The sequence below is a fragment of the Anser anser genome, assembly GCF_964211835.1.
Source record: "Anser anser genome assembly, chromosome: 29".
NCBI classification, from domain to species: Eukaryota; Metazoa; Chordata; class Aves; order Anseriformes; family Anatidae; genus Anser; species Anser anser.
Genome location: NC_139750.1, coordinates 596,922 through 616,622, shown reverse-complemented (window position 1 = coordinate 616,622; position 19,701 = coordinate 596,922). Strand labels below are relative to the sequence as shown.

The 19,701-nt window shown below is 56.1% G+C and overlaps 1 protein-coding gene across 1 annotated transcript; it reads right to left on the bottom strand.

Moving 5' to 3' along the window:
• Positions 1 to 412: 412 nt before the first annotated feature.
• On the bottom strand, positions 413 to 6,963 carry LOC310887730 (antigen WC1.1-like; the record flags this gene model as incomplete). The annotated part of the gene is made up of 9 exons (XM_083813904.1): positions 413 to 810; positions 936 to 1,250; positions 1,332 to 1,658; positions 1,767 to 2,072; positions 4,792 to 5,106; positions 5,232 to 5,546; positions 5,627 to 5,953; positions 6,062 to 6,367; positions 6,603 to 6,963. 9 exons carry the CDS (start codon positions 6,961 to 6,963, stop codon positions 413 to 415), a joined length of 2,970 nt encoding a protein of 989 aa, XP_083670030.1.
• Between the last annotated feature and the right edge of the window lie 12,738 nt (positions 6,964 to 19,701).

The following is a 19,701-nucleotide window of genomic DNA, read 5'->3' as shown; positions in this document are numbered from 1 at the left end:
CTGTGGCCTTTCTGTCCATGTCCCAAAGGAAAGAGAAGTTGGGCTGAAGGGACTGCTTTGGGGGTCGTGCAGAAGAGAGCTGGGCTGACCTCTGCTTGCATGTCCCCATGCTGCCTGGGTCAGGGCAGAAGCAGAACCCCGTTCATGCAGGGGACACAAACGTCACTGAAGGGGGACCTGAATGCGCATCCCCACAGGGTCCCTGCTTCACAGAGCAGCAGGAGGCTGTCCGTGGATGGAGGACTCCTGCAAGCCCTGCATGGTCTCCTCTGAGACCTTGCCTGGAGATGCCTCTGTATCCCCCAGGGGCTGCTGGCAACCCGGCTGTTAACTGCTGCTGGTGCACGCGGGTGGCTCTGAGACCTGAAGTCACCTTTGTGCCACCAGCAGCAACAGGATCTAATGCAGGAAGTCAAAGCCCCTCTGGGTTCCTTCTCTGCATTTGACCATACCCAGTGGGGAGCAGGACCTGGTGCCCTGATGGCTCAGATTTACCATTGCAGGTGATGTGGGCCTCTTCTCGGAGGTCATCACACGACTGCGGATGCCAGGGAGCAGAGGGACACTGCCAGAAGGAGCTGTTGCTCTTCCCACACTCTACATGATCCAGCCACGCAGTGCCAGACAGCTTGGCATAGTTTAAGGTGATTTCCTGGTTCCCTTCATTCCCACAGCCCAGCTCCTTGCACACCAGCGACACCGTCTCGGTAGTCATCGAGTTGGAGCAAACACTGCCCCATGTCCCGTTGTAGAAAACCTGCAGGCGCCCGGAGCAGCCGTCGCTGTTCCCCAGCCTCAGGGCCATGAACTCTGGAAGGAGGAAAGGTCGCAAGGATGGTCTTGGACATCAGCCACTGACATCCTTGGCTCTAACTGGCTCTACCCTTACTCCAGTCTCATTGTCCCCAGCTCCCAGCCCCACTCCCAGCACAGACCTGAGCAGACAACTCCCACGTCCTCCTTGTGCCCGCAGTCATGCTGCCCCCACGCCTCAGCAGGGCAGTCCCAGAGAGCAGCTTCGGCCCCGGAGCAGTTGACGCCATCCAGCCAGATCTGCCCGGAGCCCTCCCCGAACCGAGCGGAGCCGGCTGCCTCCAGGGCCCCTCCGCAGCCCAGCTGGCGGCAAACGACGGTGGCATCGGCCAGGTCCCAGGCGTCGTCGCAGACGGTGCCCCAGCGCCCCTGGTAGTAGATCTCCACTCTCCCGGCACAGCGCCCGGCCCCGTCCGCCAGCCGGACCCGCCGGCTCCCTGCAGCGGGGAGAAGCCCCGGCCGTCAGGGGCTGGCTGCCCACCCGGCCCCACACCTGGGGGACGTGCAGCACCACTCACCCCGGCACACGGCCCCCACGTCCTCCATGATTCCTGCTGATGGTGGGCTCTCGGGCAGGGAGGTGTTGCAGAGGCTCAGGTCAGCCTCGTGCCCTGTGCACCGCACCCCGTGCAGCCCCACGGGGCCCAGCCCTCGCTCGGCCCTCACAGGGGTGTAGGCTGCCTCTGCCTCTCCACACTGCAGCTGCCGGCACACCACGCTGGCCTCCTGCATGTCCCACTGCTCATCCAGGACTCTGCCCCACGTCCCGTGCTGGAAGACCTCCACGCGCCCGTCGCACCGGCTCCCTCCGCCCACCAGCCGCAGGGACATGGGGCGAGCCGGGCCTGGTGAGAGAAGAAATTCAGCCAGGCACTGCCTTGGGGTCCCCAGCTCTGGGTGGCCGTGTCACACACCAGGGGCAAATGCACTTTGCAGCACTGCCCAGCACTCACCTGAGCAAATGACAGCAGCAGCGTTCTCGTGGGAGCACAGCGAGGCCCCCAGGGCAGTCACCGGGCACTGCCCCAGGTGGGCTTCAGTCCCGTCACAGTGGAACGAGTCTCTCCAGACGGGGCCGGTTCCTCTCCCAAAATGCCCTCCTCCAGGAATGGACTCAGCAAAGCCACAGCCGAGGTGCCGACAGAGAACGTGGGCGTCCGAGAGGTCCCAGCGGGAGGCACAGAGGGTCCCCCACGTCCCCAGCACCTCGACCTCCACCCTGCCCGCACACGCTGTGCTGCCGTTCACCAGCCTGAACCCTGTGTACTCGAGGACAAAGGAGGGTGAGGGAGGTTGCATTTGTGCTCCTAATCCCACAGGAGCTGCAGGAGAGGCCAATGGGACAACGTGCCTTTCTCCTCCTGCAGCACTCTTTTAGGGCTGCAGAGCAACACCTCACCCCACCTGTCCCCCACCCAGCACAGCCCAGTGCCCACCCTGCTCTCCTGCCCCCACCACAGACCCCATCTGCACCATCCCACACCGAGTCCTTACGTGTGCAGGTGACATGGGTGCTATTGCCATGGGTGCAGGGCTGGTCCCTGGGGGCCCCCCAGGGGCAGAAGAGGATGGTGGATTCATTCCCCACACACTGCAGCTCTCTGGCCCAGACAGGACCGGCCCCTTCTCCCAGGTGAGCTGCCCCATGGACAGACAGGGCTGTGCCACACTGCAGCTCCCTGCAGACCACCTCAGCAGCTTTGGCACCAAAGTGGGAGTCACAGACAGCTTTCCACTGGTCCCTGTCGTAGACCTCCACACTTCCTGAGCAGGGGCTGTCCCCTCCGACCAGCCGGACAAATCCTGGAGCAACCAAGGAGACCTGTGAGTTCCCAGAGCCCTCTGGCACTTCCATGCCCACCTCCCACCTCATCCCTAAGGCAGCCACATGCAGAGCCCCACGGCCATCCAAGCAGCTCTCAGTGGGTGCTGATGGCACAAACAGCTCAGGGTCCCCCTGTGCTCCTCAGAAACCAGCCCAGCACCCATGGGCTGCCCTCTCTCCCAAGTCCCCAGCCGCAGGCACCGCTCAGACAAACTGCTGCTGCCCGGAGCCCCTGGGCTGCCCGGCCCCAGACCCAGCACTGCAGCACCCGCAGCACGTGGGCCCAGGGAAATGGGCCCAGGCACTGGGGGCTGCTGCAGCCTGCTCTGCCCCACCGGGCTCAGCCAGGCTGAGGAACCCCTTGGAGCTGCCAGAAAAGCCCCCTGTTCCCAGGGGCTGCTGGGGCTCTTGGGGAGCTGCTGTTAGATGGGGCACATCTGGGGAGCAGGTAAAGAGGGGGTCCTCAGGCAGGGATGGAGTGTGGTATCAGGTATGCACGTCCCCAGCCACCGGTCGGGCAGAGGGCAGGAGAGCAGGCAGAGAGCAGCCCTGGGCTGACACGAGCTCCCGGTGCAAAGGCAGGCACCGAGGAGAGCCAGGAGGTGCTGGCACAGCCCCTGGGGCACAGGACAGGCAGGAGACGCTGGGCAGTAGACCAGTACTGTCTGGGGGGGTCTCTGTCCCTTGGAGCTGCGTCTCATGGTGTGACCCTGGGACAGGAACAAGGTGCCACTTGCCAGCCTGCCCCTCTGCCTAAGCCCAGTGCTCCTGCCCTCTGAACAGCCCCTCTGCTTTGGCCGAGCTTCTCTTGTCTGCTGGGGGTACAACCCAAAGGTCCTGGGCCATGGCACGCCCTTCCCTGAGGCTGCTGGTGGCTGGGGGAGTTGCTCTAGATTCCCCTGGCATAGGGACCAGCCTGCCAGACAGGGCCTGGTCGAATGGGAGGAGAAAAATGGGAACCAGCCAGCACAATGGGGAAGGGTGGGGGCTTTCCTCTCCCAGCCCCGGGCACCTCCCCAGGGTTGGTTGCTCCAGCTTCAGGGCCAGGTTGGGTGCGCTCCCACTGGGCTTTCCCCAGGGACAAGGGACACCAGCAGTGACAGACCCAGCTCAGAGTGCAACTTGACACCCTGAGGCATGTTCTGGTGTCCACTTGGTGCTTCCTGACCTCACAGCCAGGTCCTTTACAACTGTCCTCATCCCAGAGGAAGGGAACAAGTTCAGTCCTTACCTGAACATGTCACTCCAGCATCCCAGCTGTGATTGCAGTCTGTTTGACCCCATCCGTTGTGTGTGCAGTCAGACAGCACAGACTCAGTGCCATTGCAGTGAACATCATCCATCCAAATGGAACCAGATCCTGGCCCAAAGTGTGCATCCCGTGGAGCTTCAAGAGGAACCCCACAGCCCAGCTGCCTACAAACCACTGCAGCATCGTCCTTGTCCCAGGAGTCACTGCACACGGTCCCCCACTGGCCCTGGTGTTTCACCTCCACTCTCCCAGCACAGCGCCTGCTGCCATTCGCCAGCCTCACCTCCGCAGCCCCTTCAAACACCAACACAGGAAGGGTCAGGAGAGCTGCAAGCCCCACACTGCAGGTCTCTGAGTGCCCCTTAACCAGGCAGATTCACAGTTCCTAGGGTGGGAGCCCTTTCCCCACGGACTGTCACTGGGGTGTTGGGGGGGGGGGTCCTTCCTCTGCCCATGGGCTGCACTGGTCTGAGGGTGCACAGCTCTATCCCTCCTGGGCCAATTGCTGCCCCACAGCCCTCAAAACACTCTCTTTCCCTCCCAGTGGCCCCTTGCCCCTGCCCATGCCCACCTACACACCACCCCCAGCCCTGCACAGGCCTACCACTCCTCCCCTGACCAGCACCCCCTGAAAAGCTCCACGAAACTAGGCCCCTACTTCCTCCTGTCCATCACCTGCCCCAGGCACCTCTCAATTAAACCAAAACCCCAGACGTTACTGGCAGCCCGCCCATTGACTGCTGCTGGTGGACATGGATGGCTCTGAGACCTGAAGTCACCTTTGTGCCACCAGCAGCAACAGGATCTAATGCAGGAAGTCAAAGTCCCTCTGGGTTCCTTCTCTGCATTTGACCATACCCAGTGGGGAGCAGGACCTGGTGCCCTGATGGCTCAGATTTACCATTGCAGGTGATGTGGGCCTCTTCTCGGAGGTCATCACACGACTGCAGATGCCAGGGAGCAGAGGGACACTGCCAGAAGGAGCTGTTGCTCTTCCCACACTCCACATGATCCAGCCACGCAGTGCCAGAAAGCTTGGCATAGTTTGAGGTGATTTCCTGGTACCCTTCATTCCCACAGCCCAGCTCCTTGCATACCAGCGACACCGTCTCAGTAGTCATCGAGTTGGAGCAAACGCTGCCCCACGTCCCGTTGTAGAAAACCTGCAGGCGCCCGGAGCAGCCGTCGCTGTTCTCCAGCCTCAGGGCCATGAACTCTGGAAGGAGGAAAGGTCGCAAGGATGGTCTTGGACATTAGCCACTGACATCCTTGGCTCTAACTGGCTCTACCCTCACCCCAGTCTCACTGTCCACTGCTCCCAGCCCCGCCCACAGCACAGACCTGAGCAGACAACTCCCACGTCCTCCTTGTGCCCGCAGTCGTGCTGCCCCCACGCCTCAGCAGGGCAGTCCCAGAGAGCAGCTTCGACCCCGGAGCAGTTGACACCGTCCAGCCAGATCTGCCCGGAGCCCTCCCCGAACCGAGCGGAGCCGGCTGCCTCCACGGCTCCTCCGCAGCCCAGCTGGCGGCAAACGACGGCGGCGTCAGCCAGGTCCCAGGCGTCGTCGCAGACGGTGCCCCAGCACCCCTGGTAGTAGATCTCCACTCTCCCGGCACAGCGCCCGGCCCCGTCTGCCAGCCGGACCCGCCGGCTCCCTGCAGCGGGGAGAAGCCCCGGCCATCAGGGGCTGGCTGCCTGCCCAGCCCCCACCTGGGGGACGTGCAGCACCACTCACCCCGGCACACGGCCTCCACGTCCTCCATGATTCCTGCTGATGGTGGGCTCTCGGGCAGGGAGGTGTTGCAGAGGCTCAGCTCAGCCTCATGCCCTGTGCACCGCACCCTGTGCAGCCCCACGGGGCCCAGCCCTCGCTCGGCCCTCACAGGGGTGTAGGCTGCCTCTGCCTCTCCGCACTGCAGCTGCCGGCACACCACGCTGGCCTCCTGCATGTCCCACTGCTCATCCAGGACTCTGCCCCACGTCCCTTGCTGGAAGACCTCCACGCGCCCATCGCACCGGCTCCCTCCGCCCACCAGCCGCAGGGACATGGGGCGAGCCGGGCCTGGTGAGAGCAGAAATTCAGCCAGGCGCTGCCTTGGGGTCCCCAGCTCTGGGTGGCCGTGTCACACACCAGGGGCAAATGGACATTGCAGCACTGCCCAGCACTCACCTGAGCAAATGACAGCAGCAGCGTTCTCGTGGGAGCACGGCGAGGCCCCCAGGGCAGTCACCGGGCACTGCCCCAGGTGGGCTTCAGTCCCGTCACAGTGGAACGAGTCTCTCCAGATGGGGCCTGTTCCTCTCCCAAAATGCCCTCCTCCAGGAATGGACTCAGCAAAGCCACAGCCGAGGTGCCGACAGAGAACGTGGGCGTCCGAGAGGTCCCAGCGGGAGGCACAGAGGGTCCCCCACGTCCCCAGCACCTCGACCTCCACCCTGCCCGCACACGCTGTGCTGCCGTTCACCAGCCTGAACCCTGTGTACTCAAGAACACAGGAGGGTGAGAGAGGCCACATTTGTGCTTTTGCTCCCACAGGAGCAGCAGGAGAGGCCAAAGGGACAACGTGCCTTTCTCCTCCTGCAGCACTCTTTTAGGGCTGCAGATCTCCCCCTCACCCCACCTGTCCCCCTCCCAGCACAGCCCAGTGCCCACCCTGCTCTCCTGCCCCCACCACAGACCCCGTGGGCACCATCCCACACCGAGTCCTTACGTGTGCAGGTGACATGAGTGCTGTTGCTGTGGGTGCAGGGCTGGTCCTTGGGGGCCCCCCAGGGGCAGAAGAGGATGGTGGATTCATTCCCCACACACTGCAGCTCTCTGTCCCAGACAGGACCAGCCCCTTCTCCCAGGTGAGCTGCCCCATGCACTGACAGGGCTGTGCCACACTGCAGCTCCCTGCAGACCACCTCAGCAGCTTTGGCACCAAAGTGGGAGTCACAGACAGCTTTCCACTGGTCCCTGTCATAGACCTCCACACTTCCTGAGCAGGGGCTGTGCCCTCCGACCAGCCGGACAAATCCTGGAGCAACCAAGGAGACCTGTGAGTTCCCAGAGCCCTCTGGCACTTCCATGCCCACCTCCCACCTCATCCCTAAGGTGGCCACATGCAGAGCCCCACGGCCATCCAAGCAGCTCTCAGTGGGTGCTGATGGCACAAACAGCTCAGGGTCCCCCTGCTGCTCCTCAGAAACCAGCCCAGCACCCATGGGCTGCCCTCTCTCCCAAGCTCCCAGCCGCAGGCACTGCTCAGACAAACTGCTGCTGCCCGGAGTCCCTGGGCTGCCCAGCCCCAGACCCAGCACTGCAGCACCCGCAGCACGTGGGCCCAGGGAAATAGGCCCAGACACTGGGGGCTGCTGCAGCCTGCTCTGCCCCACCGGGCTCAGGCCAGGCTGAGGAACCCCTTGGAGCTGCCAGAAAAGCCCCCTGTTCCCAGGGGCTGCTGGGGCTCTTGGGGAGCTGCTGTTAGATGGGGCACATCTGGGGAGCAGGTAAAGGGGGGTCCTCAGGCAGGGAAAGAGTGTGGTGCTGGGCATGCACGTCCCCAGCCACCAGCTGGGAAGAAGGCAAAAGAGCAGGCAGAGAGCAGCCCTGGGCTGACATGAGCTCCCGGTGCAAAGGCAGGCACCGAGGAGAGCCAGGAGGTGCTGGCACAGCCCCTGGGGCACAGGGCAGGCAGGAGACGCTGGGCAGTGGGTCAGTACTGTCTGGAGGGGCTCTGTCTCCAGGGTTTGGCTCTCATGGTGTGACCCTGGCACAGGAGCAAGGTGCCACTTGCCACCCTGCCCCTCTGCTCAAGCCCAGTGCTCCTGCCCTCTGAGTAGCCCCTCTGCTTTGGCTGAGCTTCTCTTGCCTGATGGGGGGTACAACCCAAAAGGCCTGGGCCATTGCACGCCCTTCCCTGAGGCTGCTGGTGGCTGGGGGAGTTGCTCTAGATTCCCCTGGCATAGGGACCAGCCTGCCAGACAGGGCCTGGGCGAATGGGAGGAGAAAGATGGGAACCAGCCAGCACAATGGGGAAGGATGGGGGCTTTCCTTTGCCAGCCCCGGGCACCTCCCCAGGGTTGGCTGCTCCAGCTTCAGGGCCAGGCTGGGTGCGCTCCCACTGGGCTTTCCCCAGGGACAAGGGACACCAGCAGTGACAGACCCAGCTCAGAGTGCAACTTGACACACAGAGCCATATTCTGGTGTCCACTTGTTGCTTCCTGACCTCACAGCCAGGTCCTTTACAACTGTCGTGGTCCCAGAGGTAGGGAACAAGTTCAGTCCTTACCTGAACATGTCACTCCAGCGTCCAGCCTGTGATCGCAGTTTGTTTGACCCGATTCTGCGTATGTGCAGTCAGACAGGGCAGACTCAGTGCCATGACATCCAACAGCAGCCATCCAAATGGGGCCAGATCCTTCTCCAAAGTGTGCATAGTGAGGAGCTTCAAGAGCAACCCCACAGCCCAGCTGCCTACAAACCACTGCAGCATCGGACATGTCCCAGTAGTAATGGCACACGGTCCCCCACTGGCCCTGGAGTTTCACCTCCACTCTCCCAGCACAGCGCCTGCCGCCATCCGCCAGCCTCACCTCCGCAGCCCCTTCAAACACCAACAGGGGAAGGGTCAGGAGAGCTTCGAGCCCCACAACGTGGGTCTGCGAGTGCTCCCTGCCCAAGCAGACTCGCAGTTCCCAGGGTGGGAGCCCTGTCCCTACAGGCTCTCCTAGGTGGTGGTGGGGATCCTTCCTCTCCCTAGGGGCAGAGCTGGGCCAAGAGTGCACAGCTCTGTCCCTCCTAGGACATTCACTGCCCCACAGCCCTCAACACCTCCTCCCATCCCACTGGCTCCCTGCCCCTGCCCATCTCCACCCACACACAACCCCCAGTCCTGCGCAGGGCTCCCACTCCTCCCCATCCCAGTATCCCACAAACAGCCCCATGCCCCTGAGCAGCTTCCATTGCCCATTGTCTGTCATAGGCACCTCCCAAACCCACCATCCGAGTTGATCACTAGGGTACCAACAACCCACGTCCCCTCCCTGTCCCTGATGTCAGACTGGCCTCTGTGCTTGACCAGGACCCCTAAGAAGGACACCAATCTACCCAGTCTGGGTGCAGATGCCCCAGTCCTCTTCTGTTAATGGGGCACAACCTGCCCTCCTGGAGTCAGTGTTTCCCCAAACCCCAGGGGCAGGGAAGAGCACACAATCCCTCTGGGGCACCCCAGACAGTGGCTGTACCCTGGAGATAACTGAGGGCCACTCACTGTCTGGGCCTCCTCCAGATGCAGAGGCACAGTGCTGGGGAACAAGGGGTCCCAAAAGGGTACCCAAGGACAAGGTGTTTAGAAATGAAGCAAGGCATGGGCTGCCAAAAACATGGGAGCTGTGGAAATGGATTACTCTCTCCCACCCATATAGGCACAGGTTAAAGAACAGAGCTGGGGGACTGAGAACCTTCTGCTTCTCATTTCACTGGTGCCTGGAAAGCAACCCCACTCCCAGGGGGATCCCAATGACCCCAGTGCTGCCCACTAACCCCAGGCTGTTGAAAAAAGCAGCTGACACTTACCTCTGCAAAGCTGCACCCAGAGGAGCAGCCACAGCACCCAAGGGGACAGGAGTCCCTCTGTCCCCATCCTGAGGCTCCTGCCCTCACAGCACGGCCCTGCTGCTGGAGCTCCTCGGACCCACAAGGCAATGGGGGTGATGAGGGAGCAATATATCTGTGCAGATGCTGTCCCAGCTGCAGGAGGAGCCAATCGAAGCAGCAGGCACCTTTTTAGACGTTATCGGCACTTATCTCCCCTCCGACGCAGCCCAGCTCTCCAATGAACTTCTCCAGCGCTCTTCATGACCATATATGAGGGACGGCTCCGCTGCGGGTCTCACGTCACTGCGGTGGGAGATCATCGTGGGGTAGGGCTGGGTGTGGGGGCAGATGGGTCTGACACCCCTTGCAGCCCGCTGTGGGGACCGGGAGCACGGAGCATCTCCTGAGCTGTAGCGTCCAAGAGCCCAAGGTGCGATTGTCCGGCCGTCCCTGCGCCATGGGATCCACGGGGCTGGGCCTGCAGCGGGGCTGTGTCAGGCTGGGAAGGGCCCAGCCCCTGCCCCTGCTACAGCCCCCGCTGTGCTGGCAGCAGCAGCTGGGAAAGGCCCTTGGGCAGGGCCCGAGCCCCATGCCGGGAGCGCTGGCTGGCCCGTCCCTCCCCAGGGAGCCTCCTGTGGGGTCCTGGCAGCAGCCAGAGCTGGTCCAGGGCCTGCCCTGGCAGCAGAGCTGCAGCCCAGAGCCTCAGGCGTCTCCCCGGCTCTCAGCGTGTCACCCAGGGGCCGTTATTCCCCGCGGCGGGTCGGGAGCTGGAGCCTGCCTGCCACTGCAGGTGCACAAACCGCAGCCCGCGTGACATGGCGCCCGGGCAGGAAGGCGGTGGTTTCCTCCTGGCCCCGTGCCCAGGCCTGGCCCTGCGCTGCCTCCCAGCCTCCTCCCAGCACCAAGCCTGGCAGAGTCCGAGAAGTGTTTGGACAATGCTCTCAGACATATAGCTTATTTTATATATATATATACATATAATTTTAAAATATACGTACATTTAATAAATATACAAAAATATTATATATATTATTATATTATATATTATTACATTATATATTATATTATATTGTATTATATTACATTACTTTACATTATATTATTATTGTATATTGTAGCTTTTCTTTATAATATATATTTAAATTACATTTTATATATACTATATTATATATAGTATACTATTATACATTATATATCAGATTAGATTATATATATTATTTTATATGTATTATTATATATCGCATATTATATTAAATATATTATAATATAATATTATATTTTATATATTATAGTTTATATTATATTATATTATATTATGTTATGTTATGTTATATTATATATAATTTTTATTTTTATAAATATATGTATTTTATATTTTTTATTATTTTTTAATATTTTAATATATATTTATAGTTTTCAAAGTTTTTTAGATACATATAGTTTATTTTTTAGTGTGGAGGTTGGAGTTGGACTCACTGATCTTCAATTCTTTCCAGCACGGGATATTTCATGATTCTGTCCAACCCAGCTCCGGGTGATGCCATAGCATCCTCACCCGCCATGGGCCTGCTCCTGGCCTGTATTCAGACAGCAATGACCTCACCAACACCTACACAAGTTCTTGGCCTGCTCCAGGCCTGCCAGCTCCTCAGGCACCAGTGACCTCACAGGTACCTGGACAATCCATGGGCCTTGCCCTGACCTATCAGCTAATTGATCACCAGTGATCTCCCCACAGACCCACACAAGCCAGGTGCTTATTCCTGGCCTACTGGCTTCTCAGGCACCAGGGTCCTCACAGCATCTAGCACAGGCCATGTTTGCTCTCAGCCAGTTAGTTACACAGGCACCACTGGCATCCAGATGGCATTCACAGGCCAGGGGCCTGCTCCTGGCCTATCAACTCCTCAGCTGACCATGACCTCATAAGCACATGTTGCCTAATGGAAGGTGTCCCTGCCTGTAGCAGGGGGGTGTGGACTAGATGGTCACTAGGGTTCTTACAACCCAAACCATTCCATGATTCTCTGATTCTCAGGTAGTCGTGCAGCCACTGACCTAAGCACCACATAGACATGGACTGTAGGAGTAATCAAGCATGCAGTACCATCACTGATGTGACATCATAAGCTCCCAAAGACCCACTTAAGCCACGTACTTATTCCTGGCCTACTGGCACCAGGGTCCTCACAGAATGTAGCACAGGCCATCCTTGCTCTTGGCCTGTCAGCTATGCAGGCACCACTGGAACATTCACCTGCCATGGGCCTGCTCCTGGCCTATCAGATCTTCAGCTGACAGTGACCTCGTAAGCACAAATGATCTACTGGAAGATGTCCCTGCCAATGATGGGGTGGAGTGGGGGGCAGTGCTGGAACTACATGATCGTTAAGGTCCCTTCCAACACAAAGCATTCTATGATTCTGTGCTGCGTAGAAGGGAACAGTCAGTTTCCTGGTCCTGATGGCCACCCTAGTTCTCATGCAGGCCACGATGCCATTGGCCTTCATGGCCACCTGGGTACACCACTGGCTCATGTTCAGCCAGTTGTTGACCAACATCCCCAGGTGCTTTTCTGCTGGGCAGCTTTCCAGCCACTTTTCCCCAAGCCTCGGCTGCTGCATGGGGTTGTTATGATCCAAGTGCAGGAGCTGGCACTTAATCATTGTTGAAAGTCATGTGATTGGACTCAGTCCATCAATCTAGCCTTTCCAGATCCCTCTGCAAACCTTTCCTACCCACAAGAAGACCAACTGTCCCACCTAACTTGTTATCATCTGCAAATGTACTGAGGGTGTACTTGATCCTCTCATTCATATCATCCATCAAAATAGTAAACAAAACTGGACCCAGTACTGAGGCCTGGGGAATGCCACTGGTGACCGTCCACCAGCTGGACCGAACTCCCTTCACTCAGACTCTTTGAGCATGGCCTTCCAGACAGTTCTTCAAGCAGCAAACTGTACACTTGTCCAAGCCATGAGAGGCCAGATGGGTTGTCATTCTGCAGGGCTGCTGCTGCTGAGTCCACAAGGAGAAGATGTAGCTCCTTCTTTTATGCTTTTTCTAATGCCCTGTGCTCAGTCCTTTCAAACCAACTAAGCATGAATCTGGTGCTTGTGATGAGCTGGTGCTCAGCTCCTGTTCCAATTACTTGCTAGCATGTATCATTGTTGAGTTTGCACAGCACTGTCATTCTTGCATTCCCTTTTGTGTCTGTTTGCTTGAGTCTGCAGTGTCAATGGTAGTTCAGGAGTACTGGAGTGGTGGCTGTGAGGAAGCATGAGGTTGCATCTCTCATGGTGGGACTTTGGTCTGCCTACACAGTGCAGTGGCTCAAGCTGTGACACAGCCAGGAGTTCTACCCTTTGAGGGAATCCCAAAAGTAGTTCCTTCCTGAAGGGCTATGCAATCCTGAGTCCTGTTCTTGCCTGTGCAGCATCTGTCAAATGGTCAATTGAAGTCTGTCTTCATAAGAAAGACCCCATCCCTAGGGGCTACCTAGGAGTTTGCACCAAACCCAACCCCCCCCCCCCCCCCCCCATACACACACACTCCAGAGCAACAGGGACTGCACTACCACAGGCCAGCTCTGCACACCCAGGCCTTTTCCGACTGAACACATTGGGTGACACACACCCTGGCCATCCCAGGACCAAGGGGAAACCTTGGAGGTACTGCAGCTTGGCTCAGGGCATTTGCTAACCTTGCTCTGGGCTGGAAAGCTCCCCAAAGTGCTCAGTGCAATATTTCCAGCCTGTGGAGTCCCAGTACAGCTACTCAAGTGAATGGGTTCCCAGTGCAGCTACTGGAGGGAGTGGGGATCTTCAACCGCATGCCCTGGAGGAAGAATGTCATATGTCCCAAAAAGCAGCTACTGCAGGGCACTGGTGTGACAGTGGGCACGTGTGTGTTCATGTATATGAACAGAAAGGACCAAGTGCCAGGTGCTGCAGGTGGGGTGTGTGCCTGTGCCTTCCCCAGGACCAGATGCACATGGGGTCTGCAGGTATATTCACCAGCAAAGAAACTACCTCCCAGAGAAGAATGTGGTTGGCCCTCACACCAACCACTGCTGTGCAGTAGACCTGCAGCAGCTTTGTTCAGGACCTCGATGGTGTCACCTGCTGTCCTGAGAGGTATGTGAGCATTCAGACAATGTCCTGCAGAAGAGGAGCCTCAGCAACCCTCAGGACCATCTGGATAGCCAGAGAATGAGGGTGGGAGTAATGGGCAGGCCTGAAGCATGTCTTTGTATCCTGAAGATGTTGTCTTTTTAATTTTTTTTAATTATTATTATTATTAATATTTATTATTTTTTCTTTTGTTTTGTTTCAAAGAGAAGCAAGGCATGATGTGGAGACAGTCCTGTGGAGATCTTTGCCATGAAGAATGGTCTGACCCTCCCATGCCGAGCAGAGCATCTGTTCCCAAGAGTATGGGAAGTCAGGAGCAGGCACAAGGCAGACGTGTTTATGGGAGATCCTCCTGCCAGCAGTGAAGTTGGGAGATGCTTTGGCAGGACTTCCTGTGCTCTGAGAGGAAGAAGTCAAGTCCTGTAGGCAGGAGGTTAGTGCCACTCTTCAGGGGTACCTCCCCTCTCCTCTACAGCCACTGTTAAAGGTGCTGTTGGAAACCTGTGAGTGGCCTCAGTGGGGTGAAAAGAGCAGCTGGGAGGGGCAGCAAGGCACAGAGAGCAGAAGGTGCCAAGGGCAGGAAAGGTGCTGAACCTGCCCTTCCATTGGCAGCAGATGGAGCAGGACACAGCAATGGCTGGTGGCTAAAAGAGGGAAGTCCCCAGAGCATGGTGGTGGCATCTGGAGTCCAAGCTGGCTTCCCAGCAGATGTTATATTCCTCCCATATGAATGAGATGGAGGTGCTGAGGCAGGGGGAAGCACCATGCTTTCCCAAAATCGGCTTCAGCACTGGAAAGAGGATTGTCCAATGCTGCCACTTTCCATTTCCTCTGGGAATGGGTCCAGCTCAGTGAGAGGCTTGATGCAGGAGGAGGGCCTGCTGGGCCACGTTGCCTGTAGTTACCTTCTGGAGCGAATATTTGACACAGAGCCACAAGCACAGTGGAGCCATGGATACGTGAGCTCTTCCACAGAGGGTCAGTGCACAGGAGATGGTGGGGATTCAAATCCCAATGGAGATGCACAAGACAAATCCCAGTATTGAAGCCTTTAAGTTCCCGGGAGCAGATTCAGCTTGTTCTGGGAGCTCCTTGGCTGGATCTCATGGGAAACAGCCCAGGAGGTCAAAGAGGCCTCAGCCAGCTGCTTCATCTTCAAGGAGAACCTCCTCCAAGCACAAGAACCATCCAGGCTGTTATGGATATAATCAAGCACACATGGCTCAAGGCCAGCCCACGTCCTTCTTCCACCCTTGGCACTGCAGTCTCCTGTGCCTGAGCCTGCCAGCTTGCCTTCCTCACAGTCCCATTTGCACTGGAAGCCCACACAAAATCCCAGCACTCCTACCCTCAGGCTGGCACCCACCCTCATCCCATAGCCTGGTCACCCATAGGGGCACCAGACACGCAGTGTGCAGGCCAGGGCATGGGTTTGCACCCCCTAATCCTGCGGGTGCCCCTTGACTGTTTGCAGAGCTGTTCTGTCTTCTTCCAGCCTTCTCTGGTCCTTGTCCCTCTGATCTCCCCATGCTCAGGGGAGAGCATCCCCAGGCTGGGCACAGCTTTTCCCAGGGAGGAAGCTGGGGGAGGAGCTTTCCTGGAGGAGCTGCTCCCACTGAGCCTCTACCACTGCCCTGGCTACCAGAGCTCGGTGGACCTGGGTGGAAGGCGTTGGATGGCTGAAGGGGGCCGGGCTGCTCAGGCGGAGCACAGAGACCTTGTCTGTTCATGCAGAGATGCAGCTTGGAGAGCCAGAACTCAGCTGGAAATGGAACCAGTGAGGGATGCAGAGGGTAGCAAGAAAGCCTTCAGTAAGTGTGCTAGCAGCAAGAGGAAGGCGAAGAAAAATGTGGGCAAACTAATCAGGAGGAACAGGACCTAGTGACCAAGGACCTGTGGAGACACTTTCAGTGAGCTCATTGGACATATGCAGCTATGGGATGTGATGAGCTGCAGCTCAGGGTGCTGAGGGTGTTGGCCAACATCATTGTGTCTGCTTCTGTCACCTGGGATAGGCTTTGGTGGTCAGGGAGGTTTTTGATGCTTGGGACAAGGGATGTCCTGGCCATCTTCAGAAAGACCAAGAAGGAAGGCCAGGGGAACTACAGGTAGGTGAGCCTCCCCTCAGTCCCTGGGAAAGTGATGGAGCAAATCCTCCTGGAAGCAATTTCCAAGCACCTGAAGGATGAAGAGAGGTCTGGAAACATCTGGTGTGAATTCAACAAGAGCAAATTGTGCAGCTTGAATGCCTTTTAAGATGATTTGACAGACCCTTTGAATGAGGAGTAGCAGGAGGCTGCAGTAGTCTTCAGCAGTTTGATGAAATGGGCCAACCAGAACTCCACAAAGTTCAAGCAAGACAAATGTGATGGCCATTTTGCCACTGCACTGGAACAACTCCATGCAACAGCCCAGGCTGGGATGACCAGTTGGCAAGCAGCACTGCAGAAAAGGCCCTTTGGGTCTGGGCAGACAAGTGGGACAGAAGGGAACAGTGTACCTTTAGAGTGAGGATGTCCATGTGCATCCTCGGCTGTATTAGCAAAACTACAGCCATCAGGGAAAGGGAAATCACTTTCCTCTCTATTTGGAACTCTCTGAGAAGGGGCTTCAATTAGAGACAACCTTTGGCAAGAGCTATGGCCCATGCAGTGTAAGTGAGTGTCAATACAAAACTGGTATGTTCTTCAGTCATAATGGTCGTGGAGCTGGGTAACAAACTTGTTCCTGCACGTGCACCCATTGTACAGAAGTCATAGCTTTTTGTTTGTTTGTTTTGAAAAAAACACCCTGTACTCGGCGCTGGTGAGGCCAGGGGAGGTTTAGGTTGGATATTATGAAAAACTGCTTTACTGAAAGGGTTGTTAGGCATTGGAATGGGCTGCCCAGGGAAGTGGTGGAGTCAACATCCCTGGAGGTATTTAAAAGTCGTTCAGATGTAGAGCTTAGTGATATGGATTAGTGGAGAACTTGCTAGTGTTAGGTCATAGGCTGGACTAGGTGATTTTGGAGGTCTTTTCCAACCTAGATGCTTCTGTGATTCTGTGAAAATATTGTTTCTATCTTAGGGCATTTGGGAAACACTCACAGCACTCAGCTGAAATTACTTTGGAATCCAATCTTCTTTCTACCAGGAATACGCATGTGGTGAGGACATGCCACAGGGATTACACTTGCCCCAGCACAGCATGAGCTCTTCTGTGGGGTGCATTCCCAGGCCGGTGCTCCAGGCCAGTGCTCAGGTCCAGCTGTGGGCTGAGGACCATAAAAGCTCATCTCCAAGGACAGCCTGGCCAGAGTCTCCTGGGTCTGTGCAGGCAGGATGCAGTGACCAGCTCCAAGCAGAGACATGCCCTGTGAATCCCTGCATGGGCTCAGAGAAGGGCACACAGAGACACCCCTTCACCCAGGAGAGAGGGATGGTGGCAGTGCTCCTGGGCTGCCACTGGGCAGAGCTGGGATCTGTACGGTGAGAAGAGAAGATCTCCACAGATGGACTGGCCAAATCCCATTTACCCACAGACCCATGGGGCAGATACTGCACGAACCAGGATGCATTCAGGGGTAGGGAAATGTCCCCCCCAGAACAGTCCCCATGGCAGCCCATGGGCTAGGAGAAGGTCACACAGGGCTGGCTATTGTGATGGATGTGCTCAAGTCCCTGACCAAAACGGTGGTACTTTCGTTCAGGCTCCAAAGGAAGTAAAGGCCTCGACCCTGACCGGGCCATGAACTTCTTGAATTCTAGCTTGTTCTTTGACTACCCCCACAGGAACAGGTTGCACCATGTACTTTGATGTTCATGAGTTTGGAAACCAGACCATCAATCATGCAATTCCTGTATGAATAGCAGCAGGTTCTTTCAAGACTAATTTCTCAAGGAACAAAACAATTTGTAGGTACAAGGAGTCTGATGCTTATTTTTCTCATCTTTCATAACCTGATCACAAGACAACCATTTAAATTTCTTGACCCTTCCTGCTAAGCAGCTGTCCACACAGCAGTGATCTCCACTTGAGCTGGGACATGTCTCATGACTACTCCTTGAGTTTGAGACACCCCTTACTAAGCGCAGATCTTTGGTAAGGATCTCAGGAGGACTCTAAAGATGTTGGGGGCTGTGCAGGGAGAAAATTGAAAGGGCCAAATCCCAACTGGAGCTCAACCTGACTACTGTTGTTAAAGACTCTCTCTCTCTCTCTCTCTCTCTCTCTCTCTCTCTCTCTATATATATATATATATTTATAAAGGCATAAACTAGAACAGGAGGACTAAGGAGAATCTCCATTCTTTATTTGAAGTAGAAGGAACTGTAGTGACATGAGATGAGGAAAAGGCTGAGATACATAATGTCTTTTTTTTGCCCCAGTCTTTAGCAGCAAGAACAGTTGTTCTCCGGGGACTCAGACACTTGAGCGGGAAGATAGGGACAGGGAGCAGAATGAAGCCCTCCTAATCCATGAGGAAATGGTTAGCTTCCTGCTAAATGAGTTAGAATTGTGCAAGTCTACGGTGCTGGATGGGATCCACCTGAGGGTACAGAGGGAGCTGGCCAAAATGTTCGCCAAGCCGCTTGCGATCATTTATCAGCAGTCCTGTCTATCTGGGGAAGTCCCAGTCGACGGGTGGCTAGCAAATGTGATGCCCATCAACAAGAAGGGTCAGAAGGAGAGTCCGGGAAACTACAGGTCTGTCAGTCTAACCTTGCTGTCTTTCCAGTCCTGTGATGATTTTTATGACCTTCTATCATAGGTCTACTTCTTTCTTACACTGGAGCCCTAGACCTGGATGCAGTACTCCTGGTGGGCTCTCACACAGGTGGAGCAGAGGAGGAGAATCACCTACCTAGACATGCTAGCTACACTACTATGATGCAGCCCAGGATATGAATGTCTTTCTGGGATGGAAGTGCACTTTGCCTGCATACATCCAACTTCTCATCTACCAATATCCCCAAGTCCTCCACAGGTCTGCTCTCAATCCAGTCATCACCTGGTCTGTATTGATATTGGGGAATGCCCTGACCAAAGAGCAGGACCTTGCACTTGGACTTGAACTAGAGTTTGTAGTTCCCAGGGGTTGTGCTTTTTAGCCATTTAAAAAAATAGGTGTTATATTTCCCCTTTTTCAGCCTTTTGAGACTTTGCATGACCACAACAACTTTTCAGATACAATGGTTAGTGGCTTAGGAACTTCATCTGCCAGTTCCCTCAGGACCCTGGAATGCACCTGATTGGGCCCTATGGAGTTGTGCACCTTCAGGTTCCTCAAGTAGTTTCAAACCTGTTCTCTGTCTACTATGAGTGGACTTTACTATCTCAGCCCCTGCCTTGACATTCTGTGACTGGAATGAGATGGTGAGACCGAGTCCAAAAAGTTGTTGAGTACCTCAGCCTTTTCCATGTCAGTTGTAGCCAGGTCCCCTATGCCACTCTTTATGGAGGCTACAATTTCTTTGCTGCCATATATATCTGCAGGAACTCTTTGTTACTCTTTGTATGCCTAGCCAAGTTTCTCTCTATCTGTGCCTTGGCTTTCCTGATCAATACACCCCTGGGCCGTACCCCTATAATCTTCCAAGCTTGTATGTCCCTGCCTCCACTGCCTTTGCTTTTCCTTTCTGTGCTTCAGTTTTATTAAGCGGTCCTGACTCAGCCATGCTGGTCTCCTGCCTCCCTTGCCTGATTTCTTCACTGCCCCAGGAAACATGGGCAGTGTACTCAGGATACCCCTTCTGTTCCAGAGATGCTAGTAGGGAGGCCAGATCTCGTACAGGAAGGAATAACCAATTGCTACAAATATCTACAGGAAAAGACACACTCTGGGAACCGTGCAGAGAAGGGGAAGCAGGTTCTTGTGGATGGTACAAGGTTCCTTGTGGTAAATTTCTCAGTGCTCACTCCTCTTCTGGAACTCATGGTTCCTCAGACATTAGATGTGGGAGTTCAATGTCAGAGACTATCATCGCGTACAGGACTGCCAGCACCCGATCTGATGATGAGAAGCAGCTGGAGCATACCTTTCAGGGAGGAAAGAATGAGCTGCTGGCAAACAGGCAGTCTATGGACAAGTGAGGGAGACATAGAGAAAAAG